Genomic DNA, 17,805 nt, shown 5'->3' on the forward strand with positions numbered 1-17,805 from the left:
CGGGGCGGGGCCAGGCGCCGTCCATCACGCCTCGCCCACCAATGGGCGCGCGGCATGGCCCGGCCGTCCCGGCGTGCAGTGCGCGGAGGGGGCGGGACTTCGCGGGCGGCGGTGGGGGCGTGGCGACGGCGCCGTCCATCACGCAGGGGCGCCGCCAATGGGCGCGCGGCACGGCCGGGCCGACCCCGAGGCCTGCGCGTGGTGGGGGCGGGGCGCGGCGGGCGGAGTGGGCGGGGCTGCGTTGCGCATGCGCGCTAGCGCTCTCCTGACACCCCCGCCCGCCCCGGCGGCGAGGAGGTCGCGGAGTCTCCGGCGGGCGCCGGGCTGGCTCTCCCTGCTGTCCTCGCCCAGGCGTCCTGTCCCCGTCGGGCGACGGCACACAGGAATGTCTGCGCCCGGCGACACCCATAGCGAGTCCTGAGGTCAGGAAGCCTCTGCAGTCTTCTTGGCGGATGCGCGCCAGCTTGGGTCCCCAGGCTTGGTGGGGACTGACGGCTGGACTGACGGCCGGGCCTCGGTGACGACGGACAGACAGCCGGGCCTCGGTGACGGACAGACTGCCGGGCCTCGGTGAGGACGGACAGACAGCCGGGCCTCGGTGACGGACAGACTGCCGGGCCTCGGTGAGGACGGACAGACAGCCGGGCCTCGGTGACGGACAGACTGCCGGGCCTCGGTGAGGACGGACGGACAGCCGGGCCTCGGTGACGGACAGACTGCCGGGCCTCGGTGAGGACGGACGGACAGCCGGGCCTCGGTGACGGACAGACTGCCGGGCCTCGGTGACGACGGACGGACAGCCGGGCCTCGGTGACGGACAGACTGCCGGGCCTCGGTGACGACGGACGGACAGCCGGGCCTCGGTGAGGACGGACGGACAGCCGGGCCTCGGTGACGACGGACGGACAGCCGGGCCTCGGTGACGGACAGACTGCCGGGCCTCGGTGACGACGGACGGACAGCCGGGCCTCGGTGACGACGGACGGACAGCCGGGCCTCGGTGACGACGGACGGACAGCCGGGCCTCGGTGAGGACGGACAGACGGGCCTCGGTGACGACGGGACAGATGGGCCTCGGTGACGACGGACAGCCGGGCCTCGGTGACGGACGGACAGCCGGGCCTCGGTGACGACGGACAGACAGCCGGGCCTCGGTGAGGACGGACAGACAGCCGGGCCTCTGTGACGACGGACAGACAGCCGGGCCTCGGTGACGACGGACGGACAGCCGGGCCTCGGTGACGACGGACAGACAGCCGGGCCTCGGTGACGACGGACGGACAGCCGGGCCTCGGTGAGGACGGACAGACAGCCGGGCCTCGGTGACGACGGACGGACAGCCGGGCCTCGGTGACGACGGACAGACAGCCGGGCCTCGGTGAGGACGGACAGCCGTGGGCCGACACAGGGTGGGGTGGGGCGGCGTCCCCCTGCCCTCTGTACACCGGGGCGGGTGGTCAGCTAGCGGGACAAGCCAGGACACAGCCTTAGAATCCAGACAAGCCTCAGCCCCCGCTTCCTCGCCCGGACTCCCCGCGCGGAGCGGGTTCGAGCCCCGGGTCCCTGCAGCCCCCAGCCCCGTCCCGGCCGTCCCCCCAAGCCCACCCCTCAGAGCTCCCCAAGCTTGTCCCCCAGCAAGGGGCGGCCCACCACCCTGAAGGGCCAGGGGAGTCCCGCTGACGGTGAGCCGGCAGAAGCTCGAGGCTGCTCCCTGCACAGCCGGCCACAGAGTCGCCGACATCCGTCCGTCCGTCCGTCGGTGCGGGAACGGCCAGTCGCCCAGCCGCCTCCCTCTCAGGCCTGCCGGCTCCGGGGCCGAGGGGCAGAGCCCCGTCCCGAGGTGAACCACAAGGCCGGTGCCTCGCAGAGCCTGCAGATACCTTGCCCCGTGTCCATTCCTGGGCCGAGGAGGAGGCCGGAGGGATGAGAGGCGCAGCCCTGGCCGCACCGCCATCGGGAGGCTGCCGAGCCCTTGTCCGAGCACTCACACCGCCCGCCTGCTGGCTGGAGCCGAGCCCAGGCTCGCTGTACCGCTACCCCACACACCGGTCCCCCACAAGGCAAACGAGAACCCTTCATAAAAGCGTTATCGAGAGAGGCGGGCGGTGGCGCAAGGACCGGCGTCAGGATCCCGGTTCGAGCCCCCGGCTCCCCACCTGCAGGGGAGTCGCTTCCCAGGCGGTGAAGCAGGTCTGCAGGTGTCTGTCTTTCTCTCCTCCTCTGTCTTCCCCTCCTCTCTCCATTTCTCTCTGTCCTATCCAACAACAATGACATCAATCATAACTACAACAATAAAACAAGGGCAACCAAAGGGAATCAATATTAATTTTTTTTTTAAAAAGGTGTTATCTGGGAACGCACTGGCTTCCTAGTTTCTGTTTCTAGAGAGTCAAAGAATCCAGCGTCCAGTCCCTGGTCCCCACCTGCGGGAGGCAAGCTTCACGTGCCATGGAGCAGGGCTGTGGGTGTCTCTCTCTACCTCCTGTCCCCGTCTCAATTTCTCTATCTCTACCAATAGTAAATAAAATATAAGGGCCCGGGGACACGAGAGCAGACCCAGCAGGCAGCACGACTTCACACGAGCACACGCCAGGACCCAGACAAAACCCTGAACACAGACCCAGATTCAGAAACGGCCAAACCTGCCAGCAGGTGGCTCAGCCGGAGGGCCCAGAGCTCGCCACGCACAGGGCTGTGGGACCAGGCTGCCAGGCACCAGGGCTACTCAGATGATACGAGACTGGGAGGATGCTGGCATGGGGAAGACGGGCTGAGTCTAACTCCAGCGCTCGATCTGCAAACGCTGAGTCTAAACAGAAAGGAGCCTCAGGAGCACAGCCTCCCGGCCTAGCCCTCTTGAAACGAGAGAGACGACTGAGGCCTGGCGTTGGCCGTTGCTCTGGGAGCCAGTTTTAGGGCCCTGGTCCAGGAGGCGGGTGTTTGGGGCCGTGAGCCCTCCCTGGTAGTCCCACTTCCACGGCAAAAAGGACTGACGGCCCTTAAAGGGAGGAATGACTTGAGTCAGTGGGCGGAATTGAGCTGCCGTCGTGCCATTTCCCTTCCAGCAAATCCAATGTGGCGGCTGGCCTTTCTGCAGCCCTGCTAGCTAGTGGTCCACAGGCTTCTCTGCGAGAGACGCAAATCAGAACGAGCCTCCCTGTAGGCATGTCTGCACACACAAACCAGGAACCGGCCCCTGTCCACGGCAAGTTTGTACCATGGGCTTGTTTACGCTGTTCTTCCCCGAGTCCAGAATCGAACCCAGGACCTCACACGTGGGGAGCATGCACTGCACTGGCCACTGAACTGCTGTTTTGTTTTGCATAAACATAGTGGCTTTCCCAACTTTCATGAAAGACCAGAACACCAGCTCAGGTTTGTTGTTGTTAGTTTTGTTTTTTTCTGTTAGGGTTTTCAATGAGGCTTTGTGAAGGCATGGTTCCACCACTCCCAGAAAATTCTGTTTTGCTGGCTACAGGGTGAGAAACAGGATACACCACAGCACTACCCCACGCTCCTGAAGCTTCCTGTGCACGGTGTTTCCTTGTGGCGATGGGCACTGGAACCCGGGTCTTCACACACGCTAGTGTTCAGTCTACTGGGTGAACTCTCTCCTGGCCTCTTAGTCATCCTCCGCCCCCCAGGATTTGGTTATGAGAACCAGAAAATCACTGGTTCTAATGCAATGCCAGGAATTGAACTCTGGACTCTTTCTTGATTCCTTATTTAAAATTTATTATTGGGTAGAGACAGAGAAATTGACAGGAGAGGGGGAGATAGAGAGGGGGAGAAACAGACTCCTGCAGGCCTGCTTCACCACTTGTGAAGCTTTCCCCTGCAGGTGGGGACCAGGGCCTTGAACCCAGGTCCTTGCACATTGTAGCGTGTGCACTTAACCAGGTGCGCCACCACCTGGCCCTTTCTTCCTCTTATTTATTTTATTTACCAGAGTACTGCTCAGCTCTGGCTGGTGGCGTGAGGAATTGAACCTAGGACTTCTGAACCTCAGGTGTGAGAGTCTGTTTGCATAACCATTATGCTATCTGCCTCCGCCCTCTCTTTCCCAGAGCTCTGCTCAGCTCTGGCTTGTGGTGTGGACCTCGTTTTTAAGTATGACATTCTAGCCATTGAACCACTTCCCTGATGTGTCTTTTATTTTTTTTTTTAATATTTATTTATTCCCTTTTGTTGCCCTTGTTTTATTGTTGTCGGATAGGCCAGAGAGAAATGGAGAGAGGAGGGGAAGACAGAGGGGGAGAGAAAGACAGACACCTGCAGACCTGCTTCACCGCCTGGGAAGCGACTCTCCTGCAGGTGGGGAGCCGGGGGCTCGAACCGGGATCCTTCTGCCGGTCCCCGCGCTTTGTGCCACGTGCGCTTAACCCGCTGCGCTACCGCCCGCCTCCCTAAAATATTTTTATTATTGGAGACAGAGAAATCGAGGAGACAGAGAGACACCTGCAGCCCTGCGCCACCACTCGTGAATTTCCCCTGCAGGTGGGGGCCTGGGGCTCGAACCCGGGACCCGCGCCCTGTAGCGCGTGCGCTCTACCAGGCGCGCCACTTGAGTGCCGGCGAGCAGCTCGCGCGGGAAGGCGCCGGGTCTGTCTGTCTGTCTGTCTGTCTCGGGTTCGAGGTCACGGCACGGGGGGAGGCGGCGGCGACAGCCCAGCGTCTACTGGGGTCTGCAGGACCCCGTGGGGGCGGGGCGGCCGGCGAGGGGCGGGCCGCCGAGGGCGCTTCTGGGTGTCGTAGTCCGGACTGGGCCCGGGGCGGCCTTCAGGAAGCGGAAGCCAGAGGGCCGAACTACATTTCCCAGGAGGCCGCGCGGCGCCCGCCTGTGCTCGGCCGGGTGGGCGTGGCCACAAGCCCCTCCTTCGGTCTCCGAGCGCCGCCGCCCGCTAAGGGGCTCCCCGTCTTTCCGGTCGCTTGTGAGACCTTCGGGCGCCTGCCTGCAGCGGGGCGAAGGCCTGCATCCTGGCTCCCCTGCGCGTCCCCAGCGCTATCTCCCGGTTGTCGGCGGGCTCGAGTCCCCGCGCCGGGCGGCAGAGTCTTGAAGGCCGCACCGGGCGCCCCATCTTCCTCGCACGGTGGAGGCCACGTGCTGCGGGGGCCCCGGCTGCCGATGGGACCCCGCACGGCAGGGCGAGGCCTGGGGTGGAAGCAGGGGTCGGAGCCCTTGGCGTGGCCAGCACAGTGGCTTCGGGGCGGCTCCTCGCCTGTGGTTCAGGCGCCCAGCAGGCATCGGAGTGGACAGCAGTGGCCATGAGCATCCGGGGACTAGGATGGCACAGGCAGCATCCGGGGACTAGGACGGCAGGGGCAGCATCCCGGGACTAGGACGGCAGGGGCAGCATCCCGGGACTAGGACGGCAGGGGCAGCATCCGGGGACTAGGACGGCAGGGGCAGCATCCCGGGACTAGGACGGCAGGGGCAGCATCCGGGGACTAGGACGGCAGGGGCAGCATCCGGGGACTAGGACGGCACGGGGCAGCATCCCGGGACTAGGACGGCAGGGGCAGCATCCCGGGACTAGGACGGCAGGGGCAGCATCCCGGGACTAGGACGGCAGGGGCAGCATCCCGGGACTAGGACGGCAGGGGCAGCATCCGGGGACTAGGACGGCAGGGGCAGCATCCCGGGACTAGGACGGCAGGGGCAGCATCCCGGGACTAGGACGGCAGGGGCAGCATCCGGGGACTAGGACGGCACGGGGCAGCATCCCGGGACTAGGACGGCAGGGGCAGCATCCCGGGACTAGGACGGCAGGGGCAGCATCCCGGGACTAGGACGGCAGGGGCAGCATCCGGGGACTAGGACGGCAGGGGCAGCATCCCGGGACTAGGACGGCAGGGGCAGCATCCCGGGACTAGGACGGCAGGGGCAGCATCCCGGGACTAGGACGGCAGGGGCAGCATCCGGGGACTAGGACGGCACGGGGCAGCATCCCGGGACTAGGACGGCAGGGGCAGCATCCCGGGACTAGGACGGCAGGGGCAGCATCCCGGGACTAGGACGGCAGGGGCAGCATCCGGGGACTAGGACGGCACGGGCAGCATCCGGGGACTAGGACGGCAGGGGCAGCATCCCGGGACTAGGACGGCAGGGGCAGCATCCGGGGACTAGGACGGCAGGGGCAGCATCCGGGGACTAGGACGGCACGGGCAGCATCCGGGGACTAGGACGGCACGGGGCTGAGTCAGCGGGGGAGGAGGGGGTCCTCCCTGGCACGAACAGCAACCACCAGGGCGGGTGGCAGCGCATCACAGCTCAGGCATCTGGGACCAGCCTCCCGGTGCCCACCTGCAGCGGGGAGTTTCCCGGGCCGAGAGGCAGGCCTGCAGGTATCTCTCTCTCCACACTCTGAATCCTTTATCTTTAGGCAAAAAGAAAAAGATCACTAAGCACCTGGGGTCCTGGTGAACCGAGCAAGGGCCTCTGGCGTGTGCGGCCCTGGGTTGGACAGCTGGCGCCATCTCCTTCCCCCTTGTCTCAAACTTCATATAGTAAGTGGCCTGGCGGCTCACGTGCGTGGATAAAGCTCTGGGCTCAGCCCTGACAACACAGACGTGAGAGTGGAAGGCCAGCAGACCAGGGTGCACAGCGAGCTGGGTCCAAGCAGTCTCTGTAGGCATCTTCCTGCCCGGCGGCAGGGCTGCTCAGGTGCCAGGCGGGCTCAAGGTCAGGCGGCTTCCCCGATGCCTGGTCACACGGAGTCTGAGACACGCACCTCCAGACGTCCCTGTTCTCTGAACTGCCTGGCCACAGCTGCCCCCAAGCTCCGAGACACCTGGCACTTTGCTGACTGGGGGGCTGCTGGAGCTCAGCACCCAGCAGGCAGGCCGGGAGACATCCAGGAAGGGTGGGCATCAGGTCTGTCTGCACCCCAGGAAGGGTGGGCAGCAGGTCTGTCTGCACCCCAGGAAGGGTGGGCATCAGGTCTGTCTGCACCCCAGGAAGGGTGGGAAACCAGGTCTGTCTGCACCCCGGGAACGGTGGGCATCAGGTCTGTCTGCACCCCGGGAACGGTGGGCATCAGGTCTGTCTGCACCCCAGGAAGGGTGGGCATCAGGTCTGTCTGCACCCCGGGAACGGTGGGCAGCAGGTCTGTCTGCACCCCGGGAAGGGTGGGCATCAGGTCTGTCTGCACCCCAGGAACGGTGGGCAGCAGGTCTGTCTGCACCCCGGGAACGGTGGGCAGCAGGTCTGTCTGCACCCCGGGAAGGGTGGGCATCAGGTCTGTCTGCACCCCAGGAACGGTGGGCAGCAGGTCTGTCTGCACCCCGGGAAGGGTGGGCAGCAGGTCTGTCTGCACCCCGGGAACGGTGGGCAGCAGGTCTGTCTGCACCCCGGGAAGGGTGGGCAGCAGGTCTGTCTGCACCCCGGGAAGGGTGGGCAGCAGGTCTGTCTGCACCCCGGGAACGGTGGGCAGCAGGTCTGTCTGCACCCCGGGAAGGGTGGGCATCAGGTCTGTCTGCACCCCAGGAACGGTGGGCATCAGGTCTGTCTGCACCCCAGGAAGGGTGGGCATCAGGTCTGTCTGCACCCCGGGAACGGTGGGCAGCAGGTCTGTCTGCACCCCGGGAAGGGTGGGCATCAGGTCTGTCTGCACCCCGGGAAGGGTGGGCATCAGGTCTGTCTGCACCCCGGGAACGGTGGGCAGCAGGTCTGTCTGCACCCCGGGAAGGGTGGGCATCAGGTCTGTCTGCACCCCAGGAACGGTGGGCAGCAGGTCTGTCTGCACCCCGGGAAGGGTGGGCAGCAGGTCTGTCTGCACCCCGGGAAGGGTGGGCAGCAGGTCTGTCTGCACCCCGGGAAGGGTGGGCAGCAGGTCTGTCTGCTCGGCAGCTCCACTCCACCCAGCGGGCTCAGAGCTTGTTACTCAACAGTCGCAGAGAAACAGCCCGCGGTGGGGCATCCCGTCCGCCCAGCCAGCCGGGTGGCAGAGGAGAGGGCAGCGCTGCCCAAGCTCGCAGTGCCCGGCCACCCGCTCGGGGCCCCAGGGGCGGCAGCACGGTGCGGGCAGGCTGCGTGGTCCGCTGCAGGCGGCCCCGGGCCCGCACTGTCACCAGGGCCTCCAGACGCCGCGGGCCGTGCGGGCCGCGGGCACCGAGTCCTGCCCCTCCGCGGGCGGCCGGCTCGGCTCCGCCTCGGGAGCCTCCTCTGCCTCCGAGCTCGGGTCGTCGTCGGGGTCCCTGGGCGGCGGGGTCCGGTGGCCGCGCCCGGGCAGCAGGTGACGGAAGCGGCCGCCTCCTCGGAGCGGCATGGACCGCAGCAGGTGCTTCAGCAGCGGGGCGGCCACCGCGGCGTCCAGGGCCTGGCACGCGGACACGAAGGTGTGCACCTCGTGCATGCACCGGATGTAGCCGGCCGCGAAGCGCTCGCTCGCCTGCGCCTGCAGCTGCTGGCGCTCTGCACCCAAGGGCGGGAGGGAGCGAGGTGAGGCGCCCGGCGGGACCCCGCGCCCCGGCCCCGGCCCCGCCCGCCCGCCCGCCCGCACACTCACCCCGCGCCCGGCCACGCAGCGCGCCCTGCACGCGCCGCACCGTCAGCTCCAGCACCTCGGCGTTCTCCAGCTTGGCCGGCACGTGCGGGCCGGGGCCCCCCCGCGCCTCGGCGCCCGCCAGCAGCAGCCGCAGCTCCCGCAGGCTCTGGTTGATGCGTGCGCGCCGCTTCTTCTCCACCAGGGGCTTCCGGGCCTGCAGGGCGAGCGCTCGGCTGAGCCCGGGCCGCCTCCCTCCCCCCTCCCGGCCCCTCCCCGCGAGCCTCCGTCCCGCACCTTACGGTCGCCCCGCGCCCCACCGCGCTCCCAGTCCAGGGCCGCGCGTCCCCCGCCCGGGAGCCGGGGCGCCGCCATAACCAGGCGCACGGCCGCTCCCGCAGCGCAGCGCGGCGCCCTCCACCCGGCGCGCCCCTTTATAGCGGCTCGTTTGCATATCAAGGCGCCCATTGGCTGAGTGTGTTTGGACTAGCGGCCGCGAGGCTTGGCGCGGCCAATGGGAGCGGCGCGCTTTGGGAGGGGGGAGGAAAGGCAGCTGGAGGGGTGTGGCGGGGGCGTGGCCTCAGCCCGGCCTCTCAGTGACCCCCATGGAGGGGGATCGAGAGGGCGGGCACTGGGCGACCGGGACTTCCTGGGCTTGGGCTCCAGGCCCCTGAGGTCCGCCGTGGGAGCAGGAAGCGTCCATCTAGACACTCATCCACCGGCCCATAGTAGGTCCGTTCCTTTAGCCACCTCTCACCCATCCATCCACCCACCCTGCCACCCATCTACCCATCCATCCACCCACCCACCCATCCATCCATCCATCCACCCACCCACCCATCCACCCACCCATCCATCCATCCATCCATCCACCCACCCACCCATCCACCCATTCATCCACCCATCCATCCATCCATCCATCCACCATCCATCTACCCACCCATCCATCCATACACCCATCCATACACCCATCCACCTACCCATCCATCCATCCACCCACCCACCCACCCATCCACCGATCCACCCACCCATCCACCCATCCATCCACCCACCCACCCACCCACCCATCCACCCACCCACCCACCCATCCATCCATCCATCCATCCACCCACCCACCCACCCAACCATCCATCCATCCATCCATCTACCCATCCATCCATCCATCCATCCATCCACCCATCCACCCATCCACCCATCCATCCATCCATCCATCCACCCACCCACCCATCCACCCATCCATCCATCCATCCATCCATCCATCCATCCATCCTTCAACTAACTCATTCATTCTTCCATCTATCCATTCATCCACCCAATTGTTCTTCCACGACCCGTCCTTTCATCTACTGACTTACTCTCATCCATTCCTTTCTCCAGCTATCCACCCATCCTTCAATTCACTTAGCTACCCATATCTTTTTTAAAAATACATTTCATGGGAGTCGGGCAGTTGCGCAGCGGGTGAAGCGCACCTGGCGCAAAGCGCAAGGACCAGCCTAAGGATCCCGGTTCAAGCCCCAGGCTCCCCACCTGCAGGGGAGTCGCTTCACAGGCGGTGAAACAGGTCTGCAGGTGTCTGTCTTTCTCTCCCCCTCTCTGTCTTCCCCTCTTCTCTCCATTTCTCTCTGTCCTATCCAACAACGAAGACATCAATAACAACAATAATAATAACTACAACAATTAAAAAAAAACAAGGGCAAAAAAATGGAATAAATAAATATTAAAAAATAATAAATATAAAATAAATTTCATTTATTATTTACTGGATTGAGACACAGAGAAATTGAGAGGGGCGATAAAGGGGAAGAGAGAAACCTAGACACCCAGAGATCTGCCTCATCACCCGTGAAGCTTCCCCCCTGCAGGTGGAGAGCAGGGGATTGAACCTGGGTCCTTTCACACTGTAACGTGTGTTCTTAATCAGGTGTGCCACCACCCAGCGCCGCCTAATCATTTTTTAAATTTCTTTTAAAATTTATTTTACCAGAGCCTCGCTCAAGTTTGGCTTATGGTGGTGCAGGGGATTGAACCTGGGACTTTGGAGCCTCAGGCGTGAGAGTCTCTTTCCATAACAATCAGGCTTTCTTCCCCTGCCCTCTTTCTTTCTTTTTATTTTTATATTTATTTTCCCTTTTGTTGCCCTTGTTTTTTCATTGTTGTGGTTATTATTGTTGTTGTTGTTGATGCTGTCATTGTTGGACAGGACAGAGAGAAATGGAGAGAGGAGGGGAAGACAGAGAGGGGGAGAGAAAGACAGACACCTGCAGACCTGCTTCACCGCCTGTGAAACGACTCCCCTGCAGGTGGGGAGCCGGGGGCTCGAACCGGGATCCTTAACACCGGTCCTTGCACTTAGCGCCACCTGCGCTCAAACCGCTGCGCTACCGCCCGACCCCCTAAAGTCATCACTCTTTATCCCATGCAGGAAAGTGTAGTTGGAGGGAATGGGGAAAAGGCCCTGGGCTCTAAGAAAAAAGTTCTAGAAAGCGAACTAAATATCATTAGAGACATTTGGGGGAGAGAGGGACTGATGTCACAGCACTGAAGCCTCCCCGTGTGTCAGGGACCTACCTGGGTCTCTGGCATGACAAGGTGACACTCTCTAGCCTCACCAGCCGCATCCCTCCACACTTTTATCCATCCTTTAAGAAAGTTCTTATTACTGGGTGGAGACAGGGAAATTAAGAGGGGGAGATAGAGAGGGAGAGAGACAGAGATACCTGCAGCCTTGCTCACCTGCTCAGGAAGCTTCCCCCTGCAGGTGGGGTCCAGAGACTTGAACCTGGGTCCTCGAGCACTGAGATGTGTGCGCTCAACCCGGTGTGCCACTGCCTGGCCCCTCTACCCATCTGTCCATTCATCCTCCCCACTCTTTTCCCTTTCACCCATTCACACGTGGCTGCCTTCAAACTAAGTTCCTGCCCTCAAGTATCAGGGTGCTGGGTGCTGGTGCTGGGTAGCTGCAGAGTGACGGGGTGGGCTGTGAAGGGCGAGGAGGCTGCGACTGGCCCCGTGCCCCTCTGGTGTTCCTTGCAGACTTGTGGGTCCACAGACCGGGATGGCCTCCCGAGGGGCTGATGGGTGATGGGATCCTGGAGAGAGCCGTCCATGCCCCCCCCACAGGCCACTGCTTCTACTCCAGGGTCTTCTTCCTCAAGTCCCGACTCTGCCTCCTCCTTTCTGGTTCCCTTGATCTCCTCTGCTTCACCCTGGGCTCCCCCCCACCCCGTGCCCGTCCCCCCCTCCTGCCCCCTCCCCCCCTTGGCCTCCGGCTGGTCCCCGTAACTTGACACTGTGACAGTTGGCAGCTGCAGCCCCAGGCGGAGAAAAGAGAGGCCTCGCCAACAGCAGCAGGTGTCGGCCGCGCCTTTGTCCCCAGCTTTGTCGGGCGCCAGACTAGACCGCCAACCCTCCGCCGCCCATCTGCCAGGGCCCGGGCCAGTGGGGCCGGGGGTGGGCCATGCCCTGGGGGTGGGCTCCCAGTCCCCTGCCCGGCCACCCCAGGCCCCTCCTAGGCGCAGCCTCCCGGCATCCCTGCACCTGCTGGCTTTTCCTCCTGGAGGAGTCTGACTTTCAGGATCCCTTGGTCCCTGGGCCTCAGGTCTGCACCGCCAGGGTCCTGCCAGTAGCTCTGTGCCTCTAGACCACCCCCACTCCATGCCGGGGGAGCTCCCTGGGGCGACCCCCCAGCAGCCGCACCAGTCCAGGGCCCGGCCCTTCCTCCATTCCTTCCTTCCTGATTTTATTTAGTACTTTATTAATGAAAGGTGGGAGGGAAAAGAGAAGAGATGCAGAGCTTCTGACACATGCGCTGCCGGGGATTGAGCCCGGGACCTTGTGTTTGAGAGTCCAGTGCCACCTCCAGGACCGTGGTGCCATGTGTTCTGTCGTGACTAGATCGTGTGTGTGGAGACAGGGTGCAAGGTCATCACTCTCGGACTGCTTTTTTTCTTTAAAGATGTAGGGAGAGAGGGAGACAGAGTGAATGAGAGAGGATGAGAGAGAGAGAGAGAGAGGGAGAGAGGGAGACAGAGTGAATGAGAGAGGACGAGAGAGACAAGAGACAGAGAATGGGAGAGACAAGAGACAGAGAATTAGAGAGACAAGAGACAGAATGGGAGAGACAGAGAATGAGAGAGACAAGAGACAGAGTGGGAGAGACAAGAGACAGAGTGGGAGAGACAAGAGACAGAGTAAGGATGAGAGACAAGAGACAGAGACTGGGGGAGAGAGAGAGAGATAGCACCTGTGGGTGCTGAGGGTCAGCCCGGGGCCTCATGCCTGCAAGTCCAGAGCTCTGCACCCCACACCACCTGGGCTGCTGGGCCACTTTCTCAGAGAGAGAGAGAAAGAGACAGGGAGACACCACAACCAGGAGCCTCTCCTCACCTCCATGTGGGGGGAGGCTTGGCCCTGGGCGGTGCACACTGCAAGGCAGGTGCCCTTGCCGAGCTGCCACCCCCCCCCCCCCCGTGCCGTGTGTGGAGGTGCGCGGGTCACTTGTTTATGTGTCGCCGGGGCTGGAACCGGGGCTCCTGCCTGCAAGTCCGGTGCACTGCCCACTGAGGGGCCCTCGGGAGGGCGTGTCCCCTGCCTGGCTGGGTGGACAGTGCAGAGCCCCAGGGACAGGTACAGACACCCTCCTCCCACCCGAGGACCCATCTGGCGCCTCCCCCCTCCTCGCTCCCTTCCCCGTGGGCCCACGAGCAGGAGGGTCCAGGGCCATCCCTCTGGGCTCTGTCACTGCCCGGGAGCCCACCCTGGCCACCCCGAGGACCCTAACCTCTCACTCCCCCACACCCCCACAGGGCAGCGCCCAGCTCTCCTCTGCCTGCCTGCCACTATTCGGGGCCCCGTACTGCTCCTGTGGGCGGGAAAAATAGAGTGGGGGGCTTGCACGGGGACCCCGAGGGTGCAGGCTGGACTTCCCCATCTAGCTGTCCCTGCAGGGAAGGGGACCTCCCCAGCGCCCCCCAATCACACTTCAGTTTCTGCCACTTTGAGAAACTGAGGGAGTCTGCAGGTGTCTCTGTCTCTCTCCCTCCCCCTCGCCTCTGTCTCTCTGTCCTGTCCAGTAAAGGGGAAGAAATGGCTGCCAGGAGCAGTGGATTCATAGTGCCGGCACCGAGCCCCAGAGACAACCCTGGAGGTGGGGGGGGGAGAGAGAGAGAGGGAGAGAGGAAGAGAGAGAGGGAGAGAGAAAAGGAGGGGGGAGAGGGAGGGGGGAGAAAGATTATTTGGGGCCGGTGGTGCACCTGGCTGAGTGCTCGTTTCGTCTGGACCCAGTTCTCAACCCCTGGTCCCCACCTGCAGGGGGGAAGCTTTGTGAGCAGTGAGGCAGGGCTGCACGTGTCTCTCTGTCTCCCTCCCTATCTCCCTTCCTCTCTCAAGTTCTCTCCGTCCTGTCCAATACATTGGAAAAATGGCCGTGGTGCTGAGCCCGAGACAGCCCTGGAGGGGAAACAAATAAACAACAACAAAAGGAATTATTGGCCCCCGGGGCTCTCAGAAGTGCAGTGATGGCTGAGCCAGACCGCTCTGCTCAGAAGTGCCGAGGGGGTGCTGCGCTGCGAGGCCTGGGATGGGGGTGCAGGCGGCCGCCCAGGTGGCCCAGCCCCAGGGCCGGAGTCAGCAGGGGTGGGGCTTCTGCTGCTGCGGGTGTGGGGAGCAGGGGTGCACTCCCCCAGAGCATGGCGGTGAGGGAGAGACTCCACCACTGCCCATCTGCACTGAAGCCCCAGGTCAGACTTAAGTAGATGCCAGGGGTGGGGGCGGGGGTTCTGGCATGACAGGGACAGGCTTGTGGGGCGGCCGAGTGACAGCTGAGTCCTCCACACACCTGCCGCTGGCTTATGTTTTTCTTGGAAAGAGACAGAGAGATCCAGAGGGAAGAGGGACAGAGAGGGAGAGAGTCAGAGACACCTGCAGCCCCGCTTCAGCACACATTAAGCTTCCCCCCCTACAGGTGGGGGCCCGGGGCTCGAACCCAGGTCATTTTGCATGGGGATGTGCACACCCAACTGGGTATGCCACTGCCCTGCCCCTAGAGTTAAGATAAAAATATAAGCATTTATTTCTTTACTTGATGACATAGACAAGTGTTGAGAGGAGAGGGGGAGAGAGACAGAGAGACGCCTGCAGCCCTGCTTCACCACTCCTGAAGCTTCCCCCCTGCAGGTGGGGACCAGGGGCTCAAACCTGAATCCTTGTGTGTAGTTACAGGTGTGCTCGAACAGGGGCACCACCGCCCGGCCCTGGATAAATCTTAGAAAAACCAGCAGCCACAGGGCAAGATAAAAATAGAATTGCTTTATTCACCAACTCCGGAAAGGCAAGCCTTCAGACAGACAGTAGCGTCACAGTGAGTGACAGGAGCGTCTCTGGGGGCACAGGGCCTGCCACGCCCCCACGCCGGGACACGCTGAGGCTCAGTTTAGGACAGAAGCACAGAGCCAAGGGGACTCCGCTGGCTCCCAGCTGGACGCATCAACAGTCACTATGGCTCCCGTCGGTCGCGGCCCAGTGGCAGGCAGACAGTGTCTACAGCAATGACGACACGGGGACGCCGGGGGACTGTCCCCGGCTGGCAGACAGCAGCTGTAGCCCAGAGGTCACGGCGTCAGTTAAATAAGGGTCACAGAACCTTGAAGGGCAGGACAGCCCAGCGGACCTCACGACCCTGCGGCCAGGCTTAGTGACCCTTGCTTGTCTTGCTGTGCCATGGGGCAACCCTCCTCTGAGGGTCCGGGAGACGTGGGCTCTGGAGGACACAGAGGCCGGCGGCACTGCCCAGCACTCTGCCCCCAGGGGGCCCCCGCAGTTCTTTCTAGAAGGTTCGGGCCAGGGACACTGCCCACATCTGCTCACTTCCCAAGCATTCAGGGGCTCCCAGGACCATCGCAGAGAGAGGACCCCGCCCTGGGGCAGCCCCCACACGGCTCATCTCCCCTCACCTCACCTGGGACACGGAGGGTGTGAGGCCACGCAGAGGGGCCTGGGGGGACGGTCAGAGGGAGCTGGTGACGCGGACAGGACCTGGGGACCTGGGGACGAGCCGGCCCCCGAGGACGAGGGGCAGGGGACAGGGCCTCACAGTGCAGGAGGGCTTCCGAAGGCCAGCGGGCAGCAGCCCTGCCCCTTAAAGGACGGGACCCGTGCGTCTGCCGGTCTGAATTGAGCCTGCATTTCTCCCAGATGCTTCTGGCCCTCAGCAAATCCGGCCCTCCCCAAACACGGAAGCCAGCACGGAGGACAGCTTGCACTTCTTAGCTCGCTCCTGGGGGCCGGGCCGGTGCTGTCACCTCTGCTCATGGTCTTGGTGACTCCGAGAGGCCCCGCAGGGTCCCTCTTGGGTGTCTGCGGCCTCGAGGAGACCCAGAGGGGGGACGTCTCCGTCGGGTGGGCCCAGGCTGGCCTTCCAGCTTCTGCAGTAAGCACACCCCTTCAAAGGACAGAGGGGATGGTCCAGCAAGAGCAGATGGTCCCCCAAAACCACACAGCCCGCCAAATGGACAGGACAAGGCCAAACAGGGAAGAGGAGTGGCTGGTGTAGGGATAGCGGCCGGGCAATGGCCAGGCCCATCATGGGGATGCCCAGCCCCGCCACTGACCTCCACATTGATGGCATTGGGCAGGCCGCCCGCCTGCACCCAGGGGTGCACTGCCTGCAGCTCGAGCCTCTGAGCTTCCGAGAAGCGGGGCTGGGAGCCCTGCAGCCGCCTCAGTCTCTTGCGGTCAGCCTGGAGGACCTCGGCCATGTCACTGCAGGGGACAGTCAGGAGAGTCAGCGCAGCTAGGGGGAAGTCGGTTTTCACTACTCCCCGGGAGACGCAGGGATCCGGCACAGTGCTGGGGACCAAACCCAGGCCTGCTGTGGGCACGTCCTCTGGTCTAACCATCCAGCCCTCCTGGCCCACTGCTGCTGGGGGAACTGAGTTTGTCTTTTATATTTCAGATTGAGAGAGACTGAGAAAGGAGGAGAGACCCCCACAGCCTGCCCACCCTCCATGGGCTCCCTGGGTGCTGTGCAGGGTGCTGAGAGAGGAGACACCCCACAGCCCTGCCCACCCTCCATGGGCTCCCTGGGTGCTGTGCCTGGTGCTGAGAGAGGAGACACCCCACAGCCCTGCCCACCCTCCATGGGCTCCCTGGGTGCTGTGCAGGGTGCTGAGAGAGGAGACACCCCACAGCCCTGCCCACCTGCATGGGGCTCCCTGGGTGCTGTGCAGGGTGCTGAGAGAGGAGACACCCGACAGCCCTGCCACCCTCCATGGGTTCCCTGGGTGCTGTGCAGGGTGCTGAGAGAGGAGACACCCCACAGCCCTGCCCACCCTCCATGGGCTCCCTGGGTGCTGTGCAGGGTGCTGAGAGAGGTGACACCCCACAGCCCTGCCCACCCTCCATGGGCTCCCTGGGTGCTGTGCCTGGTGCTGAGAGAGGAGAGACCCCACAGCCCTGCCCACCCTCCATGGGCTCCCTGGGTGCTGTGCAGGGTGCTGAGAGAGGAGACACCCCACAGCCCTGCCCACCCTCCATGGGCTCCCTGGGTGCTGTGCCTGGTGCTGAGAGAGGGGAGACCCCACAGCCCTGCCCACCCTCCATGGGCTCCCTGGGTGCTGTGCAGGGTGCTGAGAGAGGAGACACCCCACAGCCCTGCCCACCCTCCATGGGCTCCCTGGGTGCTGTGCAGGGTGATCCCAGGTGGTGCTGGGACCTGCGCTGGGTCTCTACCTGCTAAACTGTCTCCGGCACTTAAGTCTCCCTGTGTCTCCAGTCAGTGCTCACGGGCCTTCCTATGACAACGCCCAGCAAGCCTGAGGCAGATGGGAGCAGCTTTCTTAGAGCTGCGTCACCCCATCCAGGGAGGAGGGGACAACGGGTGAGCGTGATGGCCCAGGCCCCGTGCCCCAGTGGCCACCAAGGCCCCTCGGCTCCTCTGGGTGTAGGACCAGGATCCAGAGGGGCAGCCTGGTGTGGGCCTGACCGTGCCCGGGCGCTGACACCCTCGTGCCAGGGGACAGCAGCGCGAGAGACACCCGGGGGATGGGTGCCACCATGTCCAGGCCCTGGGAGGATGCCCAGCCGGGCCCTCAGGGCTACATCCACAGCTGCCCGTGCTGCTGGCGGCCCCTCCCGCTGCCCGGCCTGGCCTGGGGGACGGCTGGGGGAGGCACTCACCGGGGGGGCACCTGGTAGGTCATCAGGACACGGGGGTCGGCGTGGGCCGTCAGCAGCCAGGCCGGCTCCCGCAGGGCACACCCCACCGCCGCTCCATGGGCTCCGTGGTTGTTCTCCCAGGAGCTGCTGCCTGGGGGGTGATGGG

At 63.9% G+C, this 17,805-nt stretch overlaps 2 protein-coding genes across 2 annotated transcripts in view; both read right to left on the minus strand.

The window, feature by feature from the left end:
• Positions 1-8,004: 8,004 nt before the first annotated feature.
• HES6 (hes family bHLH transcription factor 6) lies at positions 8,005-9,385 on the minus strand. Its single transcript, XM_060193595.1, has 3 exons — positions 8,781-9,385; positions 8,508-8,700; positions 8,005-8,413 (listed from the first exon to the last, which is right to left on the minus strand). Exons 1-3 carry the CDS (start codon positions 8,949-8,951, stop codon positions 8,067-8,069), a joined length of 711 nt encoding a protein of 236 aa, XP_060049578.1. The 5' UTR covers positions 8,952-9,385; the 3' UTR covers positions 8,005-8,066.
• A 5,387-nt stretch (positions 9,386-14,772) lies between these two features.
• Positions 14,773-17,805, minus strand: part of PER2 (period circadian regulator 2) — a 37,110-nt gene continuing 34,077 nt past the window's right edge. Inside the window, exons 22-24 of the mRNA XM_060193385.1 lie at positions 17,661-17,790; positions 16,094-16,244; positions 14,773-15,924 (exon numbers count right to left, since the gene is read on the minus strand). Of these exons, the coding sequence (XP_060049368.1) occupies positions 15,781-15,924; positions 16,094-16,244; positions 17,661-17,790 (425 nt within the window). The 3' untranslated portion in view covers positions 14,773-15,780. The remainder of the gene's footprint in view (positions 15,925-16,093; positions 16,245-17,660; positions 17,791-17,805) is intronic.

This window comes from Erinaceus europaeus, chromosome 7 (assembly GCF_950295315.1).
Source record: "Erinaceus europaeus chromosome 7, mEriEur2.1, whole genome shotgun sequence".
Lineage (NCBI taxonomy): Eukaryota > Metazoa > Chordata > Mammalia > Eulipotyphla > Erinaceidae > Erinaceus > Erinaceus europaeus.